Raw genomic sequence first — 22811 nt, forward strand, 5'->3', positions numbered from 1 at the left:
CTAATATAGACACCATCACACCACTTGATATTGTTAGAGATGTTGAAGTCTTGTGTGGGAAAACAAAATACCCTACTGATTTTCTTGGTCTTGGTTCCCCACAAGATGACTTTTGTCCCGTTATATTTGGTAGACCTTTCTTGAACATCGTTAATGCTAAAATAGATTGTGAGAAACAAACTGTCGGTGTTAGTTTTGGTGATGAGTCTCATGAGTTTAATTTTTCCAAGTTTAGTAGAAAGCTTCATGAAAAAGAATTGCCTAGTAAGGATGAAATAATTGGTCTTGCTTCTATTGTTGTACCTCCTACTGATCCGCTAGAACAATATTTGTTAGACCATGAAAAGGATTTACATATGCATGAAAGAAATGGGATAGATCAGATTTTCTTTTTGTACAACGTACTCTGCTTAAACTCTAGGGGGTCCTCCTCCACCTAAAGGTGATCCAATGTTTGAATTAAAACAATTGCCAGACACTTTGAAATATGCTTATCTTGATGAAAAGAAGATATATCATGTTATTACTAGTGCTAACCTTTCAGAACATGAAGAAGAAAGATTATTGAAAGTTCTAAGGAAGCATTGAGCTGCTATTGGATATACTCTTGATGATTTAAAGGACACTAGACCCACTCTATGTCATCACAAGGTTAATATGGAATCTGATGCTAAACTCGTTGGGATTGACTTCATCAACAGGCATATGGATATTTGTCCTGACAAGACGATCATGCAGTACAGTGTGACCTGCAAAATATGGGATGTTGACTTCCACCATGAAATCCTAAGGAAGTATTTTGCTGCGCATGGTGATTTCGATCTCACACTGAAGAAATGTGTGAGTGTTCCCTCCTTGTTTGCACATATTTTTTGTCCCATGCTATGTTTTATCAGGAGCTATACTTCACATGTGGGCTACATACTGTTTTTTGTGACAGATGTTTCATGTGGCAACAGCTGCCATGTAAAATAAGGTTGACTTCTTTTTAATGCAACTTATGTGGCAATTTCAATTAAAATAGTTGGCAACTTGTTCATACATGGATGGAAACGTCTTTTAATTACACATGGCAAATAAACATTCTCTGCGATCGCATTTATGGACACTCGCTGCTTTGTCATTCATGTACCTCTTACTGCATCTGGCAATATCTTTTCAAATCATTGTTCCTACTACATCATTTGCTATTTTTGATTTCAACTCTTCTTTTTCCCTTTATTTTACTTGTAGGTACTATTACCCGTGTTCCAAGAGCTTGCACCACAGGAACAAGTGTGCTCACCACTACGCGATTTGCCTTGACCTGAAGAACCAACGTTTTGAGGTGCTTGATTCAATGCATTCAGAAGCTGATGCAGACCTTACTACACATGCTGAATTCTTCATCAACAAGCTCAAAGAGACATGGAACCGTCACTACGAAACTTCAAGGGTCCAGATCGAACATTTTCCAATTGAGTATGTCGCGACTACGAAGCAAGGAAACCGGTAATTACTATCGTTTTTCATGTGTCCTCCACACCAATCCCTAAACCTTTTTGTCACCTCTGCATTGAAGTTTATGGTTTTTTCTGTTCTCTTGAGTTGACCTGATTCTTTTCTTTATAGGCATGACTGCGAATTTCACATGTTGGAATACCTTACAAAGTGGGAAGGCCAACGGGTCCCTGTCGTCACAGCTGCAATGGTCGTTGAGCTCCACAAAATATACACATGGAATTGGTTGTCGAATGAAGATTTCAACATGCGGGCCAACGCATGAGAGTTCATAGAGGAAGTTGTCAAAATGCCAACAAGAAGTATAAGTAATCACGTGGTTCTCCATACAGCACGCCTACCTTACATTCTGTGGCTAAGGAATGTAAGGTATCAACTTGTTCTTTTTAAAACTATGTCTGTGCACTATGTTATGACTGCATCCCCCCCAGCCTAGTATATAGTGGTGGCGTGTGAGTGACATTGAATATTTGTAATATATGTGTGGATGTGAACCTACTTAGGTGTCATAGCAGCTACGTTTATGTTTCAGTACTGTTATGTGTTTGTGGTTGGTAGCACCAGTCGGGTGTTTTGAATGCATCTATGATGCCTGGAAACATGGCAAATATAGTTGATCAGACACGATTAGTGAAAGTAATCGTTCTGTTTTTTTTTGCTTTTGGGTTTTTTGCATTACTAACTGTAATGGTTAGCATGGTAGTTCATAAGCAGCCGTTACCTTGTGCTTTTTGCACGCGGTCATTTCAACTAGTTTTTTCATAGTATGCGTACAATACAATATGTGTGGAATAAAATGTGTTGACTGAAGCGGAAATCTACGAAATGGCAGATTCAGTAGAAATAACATGGCAGATTCGGTATAAATAACATGGCAGATTTAGTACCACCCACGGGGCAATTGTAGTCACTGATTCATGTCATTTTCTTTCAAGTTCTGGTGCCGATCAACAGTCATTCTCCCATTTTTTTAAAAAAATCTAGACCATTTACCTAACAAAAATGTCACCATCCCGTCCCTTTCTTTGTTTTCTTGTGTTTTGCTTGAATCTCCAACCCCGATTTGTATCTGACCTCTTTTGGACGCCCTTTTGTGATGGAACGGGGCGGGTTCTTGACCTAGGTTTGCGTGCTTGCTGTTCCAAACCCTACCTCCGAGTTTTCAGATGATGGACCCGTGGACGAAGGCACACTTGAGGTGCGGGGGAACCTGTGTAAGGCTTCTTTAGCCTTCCTCTTTTTGATCTCATCAAGCTCTCTTTTCAGGGCCTTCCTGTGTTTTTCTGCCACCCTCGCTGTCTCATCACTCTTGCATGCTTCATCTATTAGTTTAGCATAGTTCTTGGTCAACATAGCATGCCTCACAGCTTCCATGGTTGCCTCTGGTCTCTCATCATGCACAACCAAACTGCATTTGATGTTTATGGACCCAACGCATCATCAGCGTCCCAAGTCAATCGCTGTCGTATGAAATGGCGGGGCAATCGCGTTACCGTGACCATGTCCATTACTTTCAGTATGTGACAACACACAATCCCGTCCCGTTCGAATTTGCAGCATTGGCAGTAGTATTCTCCTTTGTTTATCGAGGCCTTCACGAAGTAGTTCCTTCCCTTGTCCGGGTCTTCAGGTTCTGAATCCAACATGCCCAATAGAGAACACACCTTGAACGTATGTTCGTCCCTCTGGTAAGCCGTGTACATGCTGGCACGCTTTATTTCCTCCTGGAATCTGCATGTTTTTGTGTTTTTGTTAAACTCTTATATGATGTTTTTGTAGCACCTTATGTTGATGTAGGTCGTAACATACCAAACGTATCTAACATCAATGATGGCATGGAAATGCTAATTTTTTCCCACATCTGTTCTTGTGTTGTTTGTTTCCACATGGCAACTGCATGATATTTCACATGGCAACTGCATAACATTTAACATGGCAAATGCAGTTCATTTAACATGGCAAATGTTGGGGAACGTAGTAATTTCAAAAAAAATCCTACGCACACACAGGATCATGGTGATGTATAGCAACGAGAGGGGAGAGTGTGTCCACGTACCCTCGTAGACCGAATGCGGAAGCGTTAGCACAACGCGGTTGATGTAGTTGTACGTCTTCACGATCCGACCGATCCAAATATCGAACGCACGGCACCTCCGAGTTCAGCACACATTCAACTCGATGACATCACGTGAGCTCCGATCCAACAAAGCTTCACAGGAGAGTTTCATCAGCACGGCGGCGTGGTGACAGTGATGATGATGCTACCGACGCAGGGCTTCGCCTAAGCACCGCTACGATATGATCGAGGTGGATTATGCTGGAGGGGGGCACCGCACATGGCTAAGAGATCAATGATCAATTGTTGTGTATGTGATCATATCCGGGACTCCGAACTACCTTCGGTACATCAAAACACAAAAACTCATAATACCGATCATCACTGAACTTTAAGCGTGCGGACCCTATGGGTTCGAGAACTATGTAGACATGACCGAGATACGTCTCCGGTCAATAACCAATAGTGGAACCTGGATGCTCATATTGGCTCCCACATATTCTACAAAGATCTTTATTAGTCAAACCGCATAACAACATAAGTTGTTCCCTTTGTCATCGGTATGTTACTTGCCCGAGATTCGATCGTCGGTATCTCAATACCTAGTTCAATTTCGTTACCGGCAAGTCTCTTTACTCGTTCCGTAATACATCATCCCGCAACTAACTCATTAGTTACAATGCTTGCAAGGCTTATAGTGATGTGCATTACCGAGTGGGCCCAGAGATACCTCTCCGACAATCGGAGTGACAAATCCTAATCTCAAAATACGCCAACTCAACAAGTACCTTCGGAGACACCTATAGAGCACCTTTATAATCACCCAGTTACGTTGTGACGTTTGGTAGCACACAAAGTGTTTCTCCAGTAACCGGGAGTTGCATAATCTCATAGTCATAGGAACATGTATAAGTCATGAAGAAAGCAATAGCAGTAAACTAAAACGATCAAGTGCTAAGCTAACGGAATGGGTCAAGTCAATCACATCATTCTCCTAATGATGTGATCCTTTTTATCAAATGACAACTCATGTATATGGTTAAGAAACACAACCATCTTTGATTAACGAGCTAGTCAAGTAGAGGCATACTAATGACACTCTGTTTGTCTATGTATTCACACATGTATTATGTTTTCGGTTAATACAATTCTAGCATGAATAATAAACATTTATCATGATATAAGGAAATAAATAATGACTTTATTATTTCCTCTAGGGCATATTTCCTTCAGCAAATGCAGTTTTGGTCACGTGTCAACTACACATCATTTCAGACGGCAACTACAGTTCAACCCACATGGCAACTATAGTTGATTTCGCATGGCAACTACAGAACATGTTTACAATGTATTCACTGGCTATTTTTTAAAAGATCAGCAAGTCAAAAAATGGCAACTGCATTGCATTCTACATGTCACCTACTAACTTCATGCTTGTGCAAATTAGAACGGTAAAATTATTCACTTGTTAAAAATCTTGTTGGTATGTATCTTGCTCATCTGCCTTTCCATCGGTAAATATGTTAGCAATTTAGGCTACTTGAGCGCGGTGTTTGCTTCTTGCTGTAGCTCAGATCCCAGTATTTTCTGTTCCAAAGCGGTGTATTGCTTGGCAAACTGCAGCAATGAGTTGCCAGGGCTCACGTAGCGCTTCAAAACAGCATTGAACCCCTCGCTGCGTTGTGTATTCTACAGAAATGGGAAGAAGGACTGCATGAAGTAGGCCGGCACCCAGTACATTCGCTTCTCCCACAAGCTAGTAAGCGTCTCGTTGTCTTGGACTTGATATGTTTCAATCATAGCTGTCCAGCTCCGTTCAAACTCCTCCACCGTCAAGCTGTGGTCCACACACAACTCGAATGCCTTGTGCAGCTCTGGACAGTCAGCAAAGAATGATCCTAGCATCTCCTCAGCCTTCTTAATAATATGCCACCTGCAGTGCCTATGCACTGCCAACGGAAAGACCTCCTCTATGCCTGCACGCGTGCTAAAATCCTGGTATGTTATTATATTCATCGGAGCAAGTCCACCCATGGACTCCAAGAAGGTTTTGAACAGTCAAGTGTAACCATTTGTATCTTCGTTCCGAACGAGTCCGCAACCGAACTGCAATGACTAATTGTGGTTATTTATTCCTATGAATGGAGCGCAGGGCATCTTGTACATATTTGTGAGATATGTCGCGTCGAACGAAATGCAATCACGGAAATGTTTATAGGCTCTTCTTGCAGCACCATCCACCCAATACATGTTTCTGACACGGTCCTCGTCGTCCAATCTGATCCTGCAGAAGAAATCAGCATCCGCTTTTGCTTTCTCTTTGAAGTAGGCTATCGTGTCTTCTATGTCAGCCAACCTGCTCTCTCTACGGTACTTTGCCTTTAGTTTTGTGACGTCTGCCAGTATGTAGGGCATGCTACTTAGTCTACCATCTTCGCTGTGGATCAAGGACAGTTTCTAGACCATTCTTGATGGACCGATGTTACAATCATGTAGCAGCTTTATGAATTTCTTCTCGAGGGGGGTGAATCCTCTATGGGCGCTTAGAAATTTTACGAGATCAAACTTCTTTATGAGTTCATGGTTGTGTTCCTGAAAATATTCGGTGACCACCTACCATGCTCCATCTGCGTTTAGCTTACACTGGACAGGGCATTCTGTCTTGACAATGATGCCTCTCTTTCGTTCCGGCACGACAGGCGCAACACCATGGAACATTGCATATCTCTGGTAGAATTCCTTGGCATCTTCAAACGAACCAAATCTCTGCCCAACATACGGTGGTTGAGGTACCATGATTTCTGATTGCCCATCTTCTTCATCCCCTTGTGCTTCGTCATCAGTTTCATCATTCACTTCAGTATCGGCGGCTGTTTCATCTGCTTGAGTGTTGCTTGTGCTAGTCTGCAAAGGTGTGCTTGTCGGCATTGCTGGAACAATCGCCATTTCCGACACTGATTCTGCATTGTTTGTGGCAGGACTATTGGCTGGCTGGTGGAACGCTTCTTCCATGTGCTCATAGGTCCCTGAAGTAGATGTCCCCGTTGCGTTGTTGATTGTACTTGAAGGTCCTGGAAAAAAACAGGTGCGTGTGTAAGCATTGCTTCAATGACAGGTTTATCATAACGGAATATAGCAACTACATCTGATTTGGCATGACATTATTCACACAGCAAGTCATGGCATCTGCATATGGCCATGCATGGCAAGTGCAGTTTTTCAGCCATGGCAGCTACAGTCTAACAAACATGGCAGTTATTGTTGCCAAGGCATGGAAACCAACATCTTTAGCATCAAAACTTGTGTTCTAGGTACAAGCTCACTAGAAAAAATGGAGTAAATCACAAATGTTGCACACAGGCATACAGCAATTGACAAATCTAGAAGACGGTAGATGACTATTTTTGCACGCTTCCACTTGGTAGCATTTATGTTGTTTTTCTTTCACCACCGTGACAAATCCACTTTCCCCCCATGCTTTTCCACAAAAGCAAATGCACTACTGTTTTGCTGGTTCACATATTTTTTTACCTTGTTGTGCCGCATGTGCTAATCGTATCTGGTCTTTCATTCCAATTTGTTGTGCTCTATCTGTAATAGCGTTGGCCTGCAACTGTGAAGCTTGCGACGATATGTTTGCCGATGTGGTTCCACCATAACAACATGCGATCATTTTTAGTAGTTGGTCAATGCATGGCAACTGCAGTTTGCACAACATGGCACATGTAGTTGTTCAACCATGGCACGTAGATTTGTTCACACTTGCCATCCACAGTTGTTTAGACATTGCAATCACATTTGATTACACATGGCAACTTCAATTGACTTGCAGTTGTCCAGACACAGCAACTGCAATTGTCCAGACCCGCGTTTTGGTAACCGAGCGAAATTCCGAGCTTCCGCGCGGTTACCACGTTTACCGACCCCCCTCGAGAAACACTCATATCGAGCAAAAAATCTCGAATAATTTGAAAATTTTGAATTCAAACTCTCACAGTATAGTTAAATATATGTCATCTCTTCCATGGCAACTGGCCTGGTGGTAAAGCGAGCGGTCCTTCGCCCCTGAGACGCGGGTTCGAATCTGGGCTCTCATGTTTTTAGTTTTTGAGAGTGCAAAACTTAAAAAAAGATACGATTTTGTTGGAGCGACCAGGGCTCGAACCCGCGACGAGTGAGCAATAGCTAGCTGCGGTCGAATAGCCACCAGGCCAGGGCAACGCAGGTGATTATTGGAGTTAAGTTGCTATCTATATCGTTCTTAAAAAATTTGAATTCAAAATTTGATTATAAATTCCGTCCAAATTTTTTCGGAATTTCACGATTACTGTGGTAACTGCAAATTCCGGTTCCTCTCGAAAAAAGGTCTGCTTGGGATCCAAAACCTTGGTCCAGACACGGCAACTACAGCTGTCCAGACACGGCAACTGCAGCTGCCCAGACACGGCAACTGTGTTTTGTCAAGTCACCACGTAAACACCAATGTCACCTATGTTCCTTCTTCTGATTCCTTGTCCACAAAATCACTTCATACGACTCACCCTGTATACGACGTTGATGGCAGGTACATGGTTGCCGCCTGTTGCCACGTGCTGCATGAAGGTCCTGCATTTTTTTCATATAACTTCTAAGTCTTTGCCATCCTTGCAAGTTTAATTTCCTGGAAACACCAGTATGTTTCTTTTTCGTATGCATTACCTTGATTTGCCACATTGGATGCTTGAAGTTGGTTGCCCACACATTTGTCAGCGTTAGCGCCCTGTGCCTGAACTTGCCATGGTATCCCCGTGTGTGTGGTTGGGTCATAAGAACCTGCGAAAAATGACATTGTAGGACAGTAGAATGCCATTTTCCTCGTCACAAACATGGCAACTGTCCTTTTTTATCATGCATCATACCGATGCTCGCGTACTGATTTAGTAGTGGCAGCAACGGCCCTGCAAAAATGAGTTGATTGTACTCTGCTGCATCCCAAGGGGGCGTTTCCGGCCTTTGAGAAAACCAAGGATCAGTGTCGTCTTCGTGATTCATTTTTCTGGGTTTTTTCTCCCGCTGTGTTTTCAGTCACTGCATGAACAAGAATGCATCAATATCCGCAAAATGCATTCTTGCTGTATGCACATACAAAATAACACGGCATCTTATCACATTTCTTGCGTAGACAACCAACACATCATGACAAGTAGGACATGCACATTCATTCTCTTTTCTAAAATCTAGATGCCAACTATCATTTTGAACCGATGGCAACAGCCAACATAATACGATGGCAAGTAACAACATAACACTATGGCAGCTGACGGCAAAGATAGATGGCAACTAACGTTAGATACAAGTGGCAATTATTTTTCCTCCCTCCCTATGTCAAATTCCTCCTTTTCTTTTCTTTTTTAGTGATTCCTACGCATCCTTCTCTAGCAACTACTCGCACCAAGCCAATCCAGAAGCTTAGCTCAACTCTAGGATAGAATATGGCAAATCTGGCGTATGTTGGTGGGCAAATGTGAATACACATAAATCCGTGGTGTTTTTGCTATGACAGCGTGGATCTAGTCGCCATCTTCGTGGGCAATTTGCAATTTCAATTTTCTAGACAGAAGAAGGACGAGAAACAGAAGGAGATCAGAGTTCCACCTGTTAGGTCGTCGTCTCGAGAGGGCGGGGTTGGGGGAGGGGGTAGCGGTGGGGATGCGCTAGGGATCTGTTCTGGTTGTCATGACAACTAGAGAAGGAAGGGGATGAAGGTAGGGGATCCAAAGGTAGGAGACGACGACGGCAGGTCGGATTGGGATTGGAAGGCAGGCTGGGACGAGGGGGCGCGTTAGGTCATGCGGACAGCGCGGTCGATCGCCCGGACGTGTGGGCGATTGTGCCACATACCGAACATACGGGCTGTGGCTGTCTGTGCCCGGACGCCGTCGTGCGGACGGGGTCCTCTCCGTGCCACACAAGACATGCGGCACAACCCCACTAGATGTCACACGTGTGGCAGTTATCGGCGTCCAAAACAAAAGGGAAATTTGCAAGCTTTCTAAAACGGAAAAGGCAGCGGGATTTGCAATTTACTCGACACTTAATGAGTAACATTAATTCCCATTGCCATACGTATCGTCGTCGCCCGCCCCGCCTCGGCGGAGTCGCCGATAAAACCCGGCGCCGGCCGGCCGCCAGCTGTTGGTCGCATCCATTCCACCCTGCCGCCAGCCACAGATGAGTACTGCTCCTTGATTTCCTCTCCTCGCCCTGCTCGCACCCAGTTGGCTAGAAGCCGAGGATTCGTCCGTCGATAAACCTGTACCGACCGGCCGTCTGCCATGGCTTCGGAGCCGGTGATCGGGAAGCTCAGCGTCCGCGTTGTCCGAGGCCACAACCTCATCGTTGCCGACCCACTCACGCACACCAGCGACCCCTACGTCGTCCTCTGCTACGGCTCCCAGGTCAGAGTAGACCCTCATCTCTTCTCTTCTTCCCAGTCCTTGACGCAGGAGCCGTGTGTTGCCACCGGCGGCCGGCTGCAGAGCGCCGCGTGGCAAAGGTCGCAGCCGACGAGCGGCGCATACATAGGTTATGGCCGGCCGCACGGCCTTCGGGGGATCAGGGTCAGGGAGGGCGACCATCTTCTCCGAAATCGTTTTGTGCTCACAAGATGTTCGATAGATGAACAAAGTTTCTGACCAGCGATTAATTAGTTGCCGCCCTTATATTTTCAGATAATTATTACTCCCGAAAGGTGCGGATTAATACCTGATAAACAGGTTTTGAAGTGATTGATATGAATCAGACTGTAGTTCCCAACTTGGTTTCGGGATTTCAAAAATGAACCAAGAATTAGTTCTATTTTATCTCCTCGTGGAATTGCTGCTTGCCCTCGATAGAATTAGTTGAGTGCTAAAAATTTCCGACAGTTTTACTTCACTACTATGCATTATGATCTATGAATATATAAACTGTAATTTCTAGAGTTGATTTCAGGTTATGTATGTGACATGGACAGATATCCCGCTTCTCACCAATTCACCATTACTGCTAATTTCATTATCTCCGTGTTACTGAAGTTTTATTTCCTCATGGTGTAGAAGGTGAAGACTAGCGTTCAGAAGAAAAATGTCAATCCTCTATGGAATGACGTATTGGTGCTCCCTGTCACAGATCTTACAAAGCCAGTCAAACTTGTAAGCCTTCTGTTTGAGTTTCTTCATCAAGTAAAGTCTACTAAAACTTTGTGTGTGTATATTATGTGTAACCTGAAGTTGAAAGGAACTTCAGTATTTGTACTATACAGTGCAGTGGGTATCCCTTTAACAAATTTCTTAAATAAGCCCCCAAAAAAGTTATCGCATAGAATTTATTTCTGCGTTGAAACATGAAAGATAGGGGACTTTTTACACCATAGGTTCATAGATGGTTGGTGAAGATATTAAATGAACACTTATATATCCAACTGGCAAAAACATTATGCAGGAGGTTTTTGATGCGGACACATTCACAGCGGATGACAGCATGGGAGTGGCAGAGTTCACCGTAACTGATATCTATGACGCCGCGAAGCTGGATCTAAAGCATGCCTCTGATGGAACCAGGATCAAGACGATCTACCCGGTTGGCACAAACTACCTTGGCGGCGAGAGCCACGTGTCGTGGAAGAATGGCAAGGTCGTCCAAGACTTGATTCTGAAGCTGAAGAACGTCGGCAGTGGCTCTGTCGTGCTGCAGCTGGAATGGGTCCATGTCCCTGGTGTTGCGCTTTAAGCTGAGCCCGACTGAGTGTTATTGCAACCTTGTTTGACGAAGCTGCAGCTATGGTTGATTCATGTTCCTTGTGTCAGATTTGGTAGCAATTTGTGGATGTTGTGGTTTGCAGTGCATGTGGTGTGTGTGCGCATTATTGACTTCAGCTGTGCACTGTATTTGTAGTACTGTGGTTGTGATGCTTGTGCTTGAAGTCGAACAAATAAGAGATACCGTTTGTGGTCAGCTGCACTGAGAGGTGTAATTTAAACATTCAGAGCTTAATTTGAAGATATGAGGTGGTAATTACTCACTCCGTCCCATAACGTAAGACGTTTTCGCAAGCTATGTTAGATTGCAAAAAACGTCTTACATTATGGGACAAAGGAGTAGTTTACATAAATTTCGACCTGGAAAACTGTAAAATTAGAAATATAGTACTACCTCGGCAACTATATATAAGACGTTTCAGTTCAAATCAAATTGTAAAAACATCTTATATTTAGTTACAGAGGTAGTATTTTATAAAGAATTGGGTATTCACGTGTTTGGTTCATTGGATGCATCGTTAGTTGGGCTAGGTCCTAGGTGGGCTTGCAGAAGAATCAAAAACAAAGAACAATGAGCAAAAACAACACAAACTAAAATCTTTAAGAACGGGCTCGTAGGCCCTTGGCGTGGGCAAGATACCATTGCTTGTGCTCAAACTAATATTCTTCGAACATAGGAGGTTACTTGACCCTTTTGTGATTTTGCATAGAGCATGTTCCTTAATCAATTCTTGGTCGATCTTAATTACAAAAAACCAGGAAAAGGGAAGGGAGATGATATGGGGATTATGGTTGCTCGAGCAAGTAACAAGTGAGATCTTCAATAGCTAGTGGTTGGCACCCTGAAACTCTTCAGATCACTGAGTAAATAGCATAAAACTACCACTTTCCGTGCTAGGGTTCCAAAAAACCACCACTTTTTTGTTTGTGACTGATACCTACCACTTTTCTCGTCGGCTGTCTCAAAAAACCCAAATCGCCCGTTGCTAGCGTTTTGAACCGTTTTCTGACGGTCCGGGCCCGCCAGTCAGGCCAGGTCAGCGCCGCGCGTGACGGCGAGGCCGTTAACGGCCGTTACTCGGACCGACCGGTGCGGTCGGACCGCACCCGCTCGCTCGCTGCCTTAAGTCGTCTCCCTCCCTCTCTCTGCTCTCACTTTGCTCCCCGGCCCGCACTCATCTCTCTCTCGCTCTCACTCTCCTCTCCTCTCTGCTCTTTGACGCCGGCGGCGACTTGCGATGTGGAAGCTCCACTGCCGCCATGCCTTCCTGGAATGGCGGGGATACGAGCTCAGAGGATGAGTGCGACATCACAAGCATGGACATGGCTCTTTGGGTAAGTTTTTCAATCTGCTGAGCTAGGGTTAGGATTCATCTAGGAGCTAGATTAGGTTAGTGTTCATCTTGGTGAGCTAGGGTAAGCTTTGGTTACTGTTATTTAGTAGGCTGGGTTATGGTTGTTGTTTGAGCTATGTTTATGTATGCTTGAAAACTAGGGTTAGGGTTAGGGTTCTTGCTGGATTGGGGAAATAATTTGCGATCTATGTCTGGTTGTGTGAGCTAAGGTGATTTTGTTGATGTGTTCATGCAGGAGCTCCCTGACACCACCGTGGAGCCTCTTTTCTGTGGGCAACTGGAGCTTTCTGAACCCACCTGCATGATGCACCACATGAGGCCAATTAAGTGTGTGGCATTTGAAGGAACCTTAACTGGAAGACGTTTCTATGGTTGTCCAGTGCCGCAGGTATAGTACCTTAATTGGAATCATTTTCTTCTGAACCCACACATGTATTTACAAGGATGACCACACAATACTATGTTGACAAGTTGTTGTTCTGAACCCACACAATATTGTGTTGACAAGTTGCTCTTTTGAACGTACACTGTATTATTTAGGATGAACTGCAATATGCCTTGTATTAAGGTATTGAGGGATATGGTTACTATCAAAAATGCTTATGTATAGGAAGCATATATCTGTGAAAGTACTTGTACAAGTAGGTTGGGTTTCAGTTATAGTTTGAGTTATATTAAACAACATATTCAGTTTACTTAAGCCTCACCTTCAGTTTCTTAGTCTGATATGATTTGTTGTTATGAAATTGAGTGCACTTAGTGATGTATATTTCATTTTCCAAATGCAGACTGAAGGTGTTAACTGTGGTGTTACTGAGTGGGTTGACAAGCCCTGGCATCCAATTCTTCAGAATTGCTTGTCCAAGCTATGGGACATGTACCATGAACAGAATTGTGGCAGGGTAGTTGATAAGCAGAAGTATGAGAAGCATTTGGCCAAGCTTAAGACTGAAAATGACAAGCTGTGCATTGAGTACACAAAGCTTGTCCAAGATGTATCCAAGATGTTTGATTGGCAGGATGGTAGGGCAGACCGCATGGATTACCAGAAGGCAGTTGAGGAGGAAGAATTTGAGAAGAAGAAGAAAGAGGTAGAAGAGAGTGCTAGGTTGGAGGTTCAGATGGAGAAGCTCAAACTTGCCAAGGAACAAAGGTGCATTTTACAGAGTCAAGCTGACATTATCAAGAATACCAGGAAAGCAATGAAGGAGGTTGAACAGGAGAGAGATTTGCTTAAGATAGAGAAGGCCAAGCTTGAGCATGTGGTGAATGAGCTGCTGAATGATGGGCATGCAAGCAAGGAGAAACTTGACAAAATCAAGGCCATCCTTGATTCATGAAGTGTGTTCTGCAGATGGTGAAGTACATCCAAGGCCTTTATAAGTATGTGGCCTAACAATCTGATGTGAAGATATGGGGTGTACATTTTGGGGAATGTGAAGCTAATCTAGCCTATGTCTATGCCAATGTTAAGAACTGTAGTTTATGCTGCTAGAACCTTTAATGCTAAGTTATGAACTAAGTTGTAATGAATGTTCTACCTGTATTTGAACCTCTTATGCTATGTTATGGAGTCAGTGATAAGCACTGCTGGACTATGCTATGTATTTGAACCTCTTATGCTATGTGTTTTTAGTGCTTTGTACCTGGGCTTTGTGGCCCAGTTATATTTACAAACCTAGGCCTACTGCACCCACCCTCCACTGCTCATAAATAGCCTACTCCACCCACCCTCCTCCCTCCAGAACACAGCCGCCACACCCCACCTCAAAAAAACCCTAGATGGATCCAGAGCTTGGGGAGGTGACAGATGAGGAAGAGGAGGCAGTGCAAGCAGTCGATGTGAGGAGGCAAAGGGCTCGCAGAGAAGATCTTGGAGAAGTGCAAGAGTGGGAGCTGGAGTTCAAGAGGAGGCTGGCAGAGAAGATCCTGGAGAAGTGCAACTCAGATGAGTTCACAGTTCTTGTCCCTGGCGGCAGGCGCAAGAGCTCAGGGAAGATCATCAGGTGGGCTAGGGCACAGGCAGTAATCGCTCCCCACCCTTCTACCAGAGCAAAGTGGCTCCATTTCTTCGATCGTTATGATTAAGAGTTGTTGCTAGTAGTTTTTTTAAGTATGAATGAGAGTCTGAGCTATGTATCCCTTCCATTTCTATACAACTCTTTGTATGAAAGAATATTTAGATGGTTTGGAGCTATGTCCCTTCAAATACATAGGTTTCAGCAAGCAAACACTTAGGTTTCAGCACTCATACAGTGCAAACAAGACAACTTTTCAGAAAGCTCAATAGTTACCACTAGCAGTGAAATATGCCTTCCACTTTCCAGTTGGCTTCCTAACCCTCTTGGACCCAATCTCCATCTCAGAGTGAGCAGCAAGCCTTGGAGCATTGAAAGCTGTGTACCCCCCTCCTCTGCTAGCTGTTGATGCTCTGGTGTTCTTTGCTGGAGAGGCAATGGATGACCTTGTGTTCTTGGCGGGTGAAGATGTGCTAGGAGCCCTTGTCTTCTTGGTTGCTTTGGTCTTCTTGGCAGGTGCTAATGTGGCAGGTGTTGGAGTAGCAGAAGCAGCTGCCTTGTTCCTCTTTGCTGGTCCTGGAGTAGATGTGGCTGCTGCAGGCCTGTTCCTAGATGGTGTTGATGGTGCTGATGGTGGTGGTGGTGGTGGTGGTGGTGGAACCACACCTGTAGTAGCTCTGGTAGATGAAGAGTAGTCTGACCTATTCTCCTGCACATTTAACAAAGCAAATTTCAATTAAACCACCTAGCCTATGAAACATAAATTTCTTTATCAATATGCATACCTGGTGATTATTCTTTCTCATCTGCAGTTTGGGTTTCAGTGGAACACCACATGCGGTATATCTGTGACCTTGCATATATATTGCAATTGCTACAAGTCACTGTCCCAATTCTTGATGTATCCTTCTTGGCAGGCACCTCAAAATGTCCTTTCCTCCTAGCTGTCTGCTTTTTACCCTTCTTTTCTTTGAATACTGGAGGAGATATGTCATCCCCCATGGTGTGTGGCCAACAATCAGGTCCTGGAACAGGGTATATAATATGCTTGTAGGTTTCATAGTAGAGGGGCTTCTTGAAGAACTCATGGACAAAATCTTCAGGGTGTAGCTTGACCTTCTGCATTGCTGCTATAGCATGACTACATGGAACAGCTGTCATATCCCACCTCCTGTAGTCACAAGTGTAGTTGTTTAGGTTTACACAGTAGGTCTTCTCTGAACTACTTGTAACTTGCCAAATGCCTGGTCCAGCCATATATGCATCACAATATTTTGCCCACTTCTTGGCCTCCTCCAATATCTCAGAGTAAGTCGGTGTGATATCCCACCTACATGTCTCTGTCTTCTCCCTAATCTTCTGAAACTTGATCATGAGTTTTGTCCTCATTCCTTCAAGCATTGTCCTTATGGGCTTGTTCCTAACATCCAGAATCATCCTGTTGAAAACTTCACTAAGATTGTTTACAACAAGGTCTGTCTTGCATACAGTATCCATTCTATGCCTGGCCCAAGTATGGACTGGTATGTTGGACAACCACTTCCATGCCTCCTCACTCTCTTTCTTCAATGCTTCCATGCCCAAATCATGCCCATGCTTAGTGAAAGAATATGCAGCCTGGTCTAGATGTTTTTTCAATTCATCCCCTCTAAACCCAACTGATTGGAAGTTGGCATATATGTGTCTTAAACAAAATCTTTGAGGGGAATCAGGAAATACATCCTCTATTGCATTGAGCAAACCCTGCTCATTGATTTTGTATTAATAACTAGTGAAGTAAGTAGACAAAGCATTACATACTGCAAGAAACCAAACTGTGTAAGAAACCAAACTGAAGTAGTTGTACCTTTTGCCTGTCTGACATAATTGTGTAGGTCCCAAACTTGTTGCCACTACCAATTACTGTCCTTAACTGTGTAAGAAACCAAGTCCAACTATCTGTCTCCTCCTTATCAACAACACGAAATGCAATAGGGAAGATGTTGTTGTTGCCATCCCTCCCTGTTGCTGCCAGGATTTGCTGCCCAGTGCTTAGTTTGATGAAGCATCCATCAAGACCTGCATTTTAAGCCATTAGTAAGCGGTAACATGTAATGCAATCCCTATTTAAGCACTATACAGACTAGATTTACCTATGAAAGGCCTGCAACCATTTAGGAACCCCTCCTTACAAGCAAACAGACAGTAAAACATGTAATGAAACCTTGGGGTAGGTGCTGGGTGGAGTTCAAATTCCTTTATTGTCACAACACACCTACTACCAGGGTTTGTGTCCAAAACACACTGCAGATAGTCTCTTAACCTGTAGTATTGTGTCTTGTGATCCCCTTGCACAACATCAACTGCTTTCGTCCTTGCCCTATAGGCCAATTTTTTTGGAACATGTACTCCAAATTTCTTTTTTGTATAACTCAGTATAGTCTCAACACCTGCACCAGGATTGGACCTTACAGTATCCTCAACAGCCTTTGCAACCCACTTCATGTAACCTTTATGTTCTCTCCACTTGTTCCACAGGTGTGATTAAGATTCATCTTTTTGATGCTAAAGGTTGACTCATGGGCAATCTTAGAAGCAGTAATATAAAACTCACAACCATGCTTTCTATCTGAGCACCAGGCTATGATCCTACTTGGATCATTCCTATGGTACTCAAAGTTCCTAAGTGTCCGAACATAGTAGTTTCTCAATGCTTCTCTGAACTCTACCACATTCAGAAAGCACAAATGAATCCTAAACTGTTCATGTGCATCAGGCCTAGAGTAATCATACCATATTCTCTCCTTCTTCTTCTTCAATTTTCTCTTCCTGCCACAAGGCAACCTAGGTGCATCATCTTCTTCATCAGAAATGTCTTCATCACCTGGAAAGCAGAACTCATCAGCTTCTGGCACGAAATCTTCAAACTTTATGTGATCTGGCTCACTGTGTGATCTGCTTGTTGGGCCTTGTTTCCTCACAGGTATCTTCTGTGCCACAGTTTTCACATGATCTGAAGCTTCTTCTTCATCATCTTCTTCAAAACCATTTGGCTCCTGCCAAAACTCTGAGGGTTCAAAAGCAGCCCCAAAATAATGCTCAGCCATCTCTTCCTCTTCCCTGTAGTGCTGCCTTGTTCCTTCACCACCTTCATCTTCTCCCCTAGCCCAAGACTTGTATGAAATTTTCTTCCCTCTGTAATCACCCCTGAAAAACTCAAAATCTGAAGAGGATTTGTCCAACTCATCATCATCTTGATCTTCTGCTTCAATGCCTTCAATTTCCACTGCCTCTTTTCCCTTGTTGAAATTACAGCTCTGCTGTGTGTTAAAATATGGATCAACAGGCACAACTGGAGGCTCTGAAGAATTTGAGACAGGGAAAAGGACACCTTCTTGGGAAACACTATACACAATGGGATCACCAACTTGACTCATTGGAATCTGCTCTTCAAGCAAGGTGTGGTCCATGTTTGCATCTGCTGGATTTGGGTCAGTAGCCTCTCTCACTGTTATGTTCAATACTTTCTTCTTAGCAAACAAATCTAGCATCTCCTCCACCTTCTCATCACTTTCCAAAACCTCAATCCCCTCCAGCCCCTTACCCTCATCCTTAACATATGACAGATAGGCACCCAACCTATAGCCCTCAAGTTCAACAAGTGCTAACAATAATAGGTAATTCATTTCTGATAAGGAAAACTTCCTTTCCATGTTGTCTCTACCCTGAAAATGCAGCCTCAATTCCCATACTTCATCATCCAAACTATGCAAAGAAAGAAACAACACATTCAGATTTTTTCAGATTTTCAAGTTAAAAAGTATGCAACAGTTTCACTTGCACAACATATCATCCAAACCTAAAACCTAATTCATATATTGCTTACAATGTATATATACATAATAATATACCAAAGAAACTAATTCATTAACAATCTAAGAAACAAATCCTAACCCTAGTTCATAAATAAACTAGGGAAGATAATTAAAACAAGTCGAGTATAACTTACTCCACGCCACCAAGTGAGGAGGCCCACTGGTGCCCGCCTTCTGGATCCGCGTGGATGGATTTGGCCACTACCCTGGCCGCGCGCCACGCCGGCGAGATCTAGAACTCCTGCGTCGGTGGCCCAGACGAGCGCTGGGTCGGGAAACTTGCGCTGCCTAGCCACTTGTTGACCTCGGAGTGAGCACTGCCCTCGCCGCTGGCTGTCGCCCCAGGCTCGCCGTTGTCCTTCTTCTTCGCCGCCGCCATCGTCGGCAGAGACAGAGAGCACGGGGAAAGGAGGAGCGAGAGAGAGATGCTACCGACAGAGAGAGAAAGGCAGCAAGCGAGCGGGTGCGGTCCGACCGCACCGGTCGGTCCGAGTAACGGCCGTTAACGGCCTCGCCGTCACGCGCGGCGCTGACCTAGCCTGACTGGCGGGCCTGGACCGTCAGAAGACGGTTCAAAACGCTAGCAACGGGCGATTTAGGTTTTTGAGACAGCCGACGAGAAAAGTGGTAGGTATCAGTCACAAAACAAAAAAGTGGTGGTTTTTTGGAACCCTAGCATGAAAAGTGGTAGTTTTATGCTATTTACTCCAGATCACTGGTGGCTGAAGCTGGAGGAAGGATATACCAAGGGGCCCTGCTGAAGTCTATTCTCTATCTCACTGAAGTGCTTCACTTAGCTGAGCAATCCATGGCAAGGCGCAGCCGCCGACGGCCGCAAATGCCAAATCCGGCGGCGGCGAGAGCAGCCGCAAATCCACCGCTTTTTCGCTGGCAACGGGGCGAGGAGGCACAAATCGAAGTGGTAGAAGACATCGGCGGAGCTAGCCTACGGAGCTTCCGAGGTGGCGGGCGGGTGCCGGCAAGGGGTGGGAGGGGCGACGCTGGCGCAGGTGCGACGCGGGAGGGAAGGGAGGAGGCAGGGGAGGAGAGGCGCGGTTTTTACTCAGCCGCCGCGCGGCAGAGTAAATATAAGGAGAATTTTTTTGGGAAGAGGGGGGGAGGGGGATAAAAATGTACTCCCTTACAGCGGCTAAGGGATCGGCTAGGTGCCGGTTAGAGGAGTAAAACCGCATTTTTACTCCTCTAACCGGTTATAAGGGATCGAGCAGCTGGAGTAACAGCTCACACCGGGTTGTGCCGTGATTTTCACTTCTCGCGTTAGTACACCACTTTCCCCCTCCCTCCCTCCCCTCCCCCCAGTGGCGGCACCAGGATTGACTCATGCCCCAGGCCACCTTCACTGCTATAGTTGTAAATAGTGCTCAATGGTGATGGCTGTGTGCATCATCCAATGCAAGAAAACACATTTCAGGGGCTCAACAAGACACATAAAACTGTTGATGCAACTGCCAGCACAGAAAAGAGCTCAGGTCGTCTTCATACATATACATGATACAGTTAAGTAACTTCAGCACTACACACACACACATACTATGTATTGATGTGATGCCATCCTGTTGGTACTAGACTAACTTTACCAAAACCTCATTGAGAGGCTAAACAAGGCACACACAGAAGAAAGGTCATCTATATATCGGCTTCATACATACATTGAACATGATACAGTTAAGTACACACTAACACACGTATAAGTACTACGTATACACTATATTGACGTGATGCCATCCTGCCTGCATATGTACATCTTGTCGTGTACTAGAGTTTCCTCTCTATCTATATCGTAGACTAACTGTATCAAAACTTGGTCCCTAGCTGCCTAGACTGGTGACTAGAGTCCATCTGAGCCTCGTCTAATTTCCTGTACCCTTTGTCGCAACCTTCTCCTGTGGTCTTGGATTTTCCATAGCCCATGGCCAAGGACCACGGCGGAGTATATGCCGTGGGTGATCATCGGTGCCAGGATGTTGCCCGTCTGCATCCATCGTGTCGCGAATCAGATATATGTTTCATCAGTCAGATAGAAAATCCGTCATATAGAGACCATGTTGATGATGCCTCACTTGGTAAATGGATCAATAAAATCTATGTAAATGGTTACCTGGATCCATTCGAAGCCGAGGTAGAAAGCCAGGATGCCTTCTAGAAGAGGAGAGTATATCTTCCTCATCTGCCTCCTTTCGTACCAAGCTGGGAATTCAGAAGAATCATGTTATTACATCATCTCTGCACACTCATCCTACACACTAGCTAAGTAGTTCTTGTTACTATTTGCAGGATATATATATAAGAGAATAACATAGAGAGAGAGAAACACACCTAAAAACAGTTTCTTCATATTCTGTCGGCCGGCGTGCGAGCGCATAACTGGTGTCACCACATAGGTAGGGTCTGAAACAAAAACACAGCAAGACATGGGTTTAACTTCATTTGAAACAACGACAAAGCATGATATGGAATCGGTGGGTTCAATTACCTTTGGGGGCGGTAGCGATGTAGTAGAGGGACCCCGTTAGCGCGGCGGTGATGGCGGCGGCAAAGGTTTGCGCGAACGGGACAAATGGAGGCACCATTCCGCTCTGCAGATATCAACAAAAATAAGCAAGTACAGTTAAGTACAGTTATGTTCATCAGTCAAACAGATGAACTGAACTGAACTGAAGAAAATCAAGTGCAATTAAGTCACAATCAGTATGTACCAGGGACACAATCCCTCGGGCATCTTTCATCAGCTCCGTGCCTCTCAGGAATATATCGGCCAATGCTCCCTGCAATTTGATCAACCAATTTAGTTTCAGGCTATACAGAAAGTGAGAAATGTAATTTCTTTCTCATTTTAGATGAAATGAGGAATACAATTAGTAAGACAGTATAAATGAGTGAGTGAGTGAGGTACCTGGACGGCGGCGCGGTAGAAGAGCTCCTCGCCGACGGAGCTGGCGGCGACGACGAGGATGAACTGCCAGGGGGACATGCCGGCGAAGAAGGTGCGGAGCTCCTCGTCCTCCACGTCGCGGATGGCGCGGGCGTGCGGGGAGTACTTGACCACCTCGTCGTCCAGGATGAAGAGCAGCGCCATGATGGGCGGCGACGCGTAGCCGAGCCCCTCCACCAGCGCCGTCAGCGAGGGGTGGAACCCGCCGGAGGAGTCGATGCCGGCCATGTCGCAGATCGCCCGCCCCGCCAGCGCCATGCCCGCGTAGATGCCGATGCCGTAGCTGAGCCTCACCACGGCGCCCAGCTTGTCCCACATGGCCAGCTCCGCGTCGCGGGCCCCTCCGAACCCGTCCGCGGCGCCGACGACGGCCGGCACGTCGACGACGGGAGGCCCATCCGCTGCAAGGCGGCCGGCCGGCCGCCCCGGCTCGACGCCGTCCCCGCCGCCCTGGTGCGCCCCGGCACGGACCCTCCAGGGGCCGGCGCGGAGGACCCGCGCCGGCGTGAAGCCGACGGAGCAGTTGGTGTATGACGAGCAGCTGAAGCTACATGGCGGCGCCAGCTCCATTAACCAACCACCCACCTACTAGCTAGCAAGCTCCGACCGACGGCGTCCTCCCTCCCCTCCTCTCCTCCCCTCTCCGTTCTTGCTTGCTCCAAGACACGATCTTTCCCGGCCACCGACCCGGCTGCAAGCAAAGTAAATCTGAGGGGAGCTGGTGGGCAGTGGAGGTGAACAAATGAAGTTTTTTAATGGCGGCGGTGGCGGTGGTCGCTCCACGATCTGGCCGCCGGATATACTAGTATTTGATTTGATTCTCCAACCTCGGTCTGTCGTTACGTTACGATTCGGGAAATCGGATGAAAGGGGGAGAGGCCGCCTGCGTGGCGCTTTGCCAGTGGGCGCTGGCAGATGAGAGGGATTCGCCTGGCCAATCACCAACTGCCATGTCAGCCAGTCGATAAGGTAAGGTGATTGTTACCTCGCTGACATGGCACCCATCCACCCATCTGTCTGCCACTTGGTCGCTGTCTCGGCCTTCTCTTCTCCTGTGCGGCTCCCACCATAGCTACTGCTATATGCACTTATTCGTTCGAATTTTCGAGGTTGAAATGATCCGGCGATGGAGAAAACGACTTTGGTTTTGTTGTTGCCAACTTAGCTAACAACCAGGGAACTAATAAATCAACCAATGTACAACTTCACGTTTTTCATTCTCCGGGTGTTTAGCTCTCGCTCATTTTTCACGCCATTTTCTCCTACCATCCTCATTCTATAAAACCCCCTCGCCCAT

General features: G+C 45.4%; 2 protein-coding genes and 1 pseudogene across 2 annotated transcripts; 1 reads left to right on the forward strand and 2 right to left on the reverse strand.

The window, feature by feature from the left end:
• Nucleotides 1–2619: 2619 nt before the first annotated feature.
• On the reverse strand, nucleotides 2620–9872 carry LOC119300545 (annotated as a pseudogene).
• Nucleotides 9675–11530, forward strand: LOC119298551 (protein C2-DOMAIN ABA-RELATED 8-like). The gene is made up of 3 exons (XM_037575909.1): nucleotides 9675–9993; nucleotides 10633–10728; nucleotides 11018–11530. Exons 1-3 carry the CDS (start codon nucleotides 9871–9873, stop codon nucleotides 11303–11305), a joined length of 507 nt encoding a protein of 168 aa, XP_037431806.1. The 5' UTR covers nucleotides 9675–9870; the 3' UTR covers nucleotides 11306–11530.
• Nucleotides 11531–20038: 8508 nt separating this feature from the next.
• LOC119304346 lies at nucleotides 20039–22304 on the reverse strand. Its single transcript, XM_037581526.1, has 6 exons — nucleotides 21476–22304; nucleotides 21279–21347; nucleotides 21056–21158; nucleotides 20899–20970; nucleotides 20681–20769; nucleotides 20039–20554 (listed from the first exon to the last, which is right to left on the reverse strand). The coding sequence occupies exons 1-6, from the start codon at nucleotides 22082–22084 to the stop codon at nucleotides 20411–20413; spliced, it is 1086 nt and encodes a 361-aa protein (XP_037437423.1). The 5' UTR covers nucleotides 22085–22304; the 3' UTR covers nucleotides 20039–20410.
• Between the last annotated feature and the right edge of the window lie 507 nt (nucleotides 22305–22811).

Source organism: Triticum dicoccoides, chromosome 5A (assembly GCF_002162155.2).
Source record: "Triticum dicoccoides isolate Atlit2015 ecotype Zavitan chromosome 5A, WEW_v2.0, whole genome shotgun sequence".
NCBI classification, from domain to species: domain Eukaryota; kingdom Viridiplantae; phylum Streptophyta; class Magnoliopsida; order Poales; family Poaceae; genus Triticum; species Triticum dicoccoides.

Excerpts from the sequence above, each read along its gene's own strand:
- LOC119304346 (XM_037581526.1), bottom strand. The coding sequence starts at position 22,084 with ATGGAGCTGGCGCCGCCATGTAGCTTCAGCTGCTCGTCATACACCAAC. Across the intron at positions 20,971-21,055 it reads CATCGCTACCGCCCCCAAAG|ACCCTACCTATGTGGTGACA; the intron begins GTAATTGAACCC and ends TTTTTGTTTCAG. Across the intron at positions 20,770-20,898 it reads TATGAAGAAACTGTTTTTAG|CTTGGTACGAAAGGAGGCAG; the intron begins GTGTGTTTCTCT and ends CTGAATTCCCAG.
- LOC119298551 (XM_037575909.1), top strand. The coding sequence starts at position 9,871 with ATGGCTTCGGAGCCGGTGATCGGGAAGCTCAGCGTCCGCGTTGTCCGA. Across the intron at positions 9,994-10,632 it reads TCCTCTGCTACGGCTCCCAG|AAGGTGAAGACTAGCGTTCA; the intron begins GTCAGAGTAGAC and ends CTCATGGTGTAG. Across the intron at positions 10,729-11,017 it reads TTACAAAGCCAGTCAAACTT|GAGGTTTTTGATGCGGACAC; the intron begins GTAAGCCTTCTG and ends AACATTATGCAG.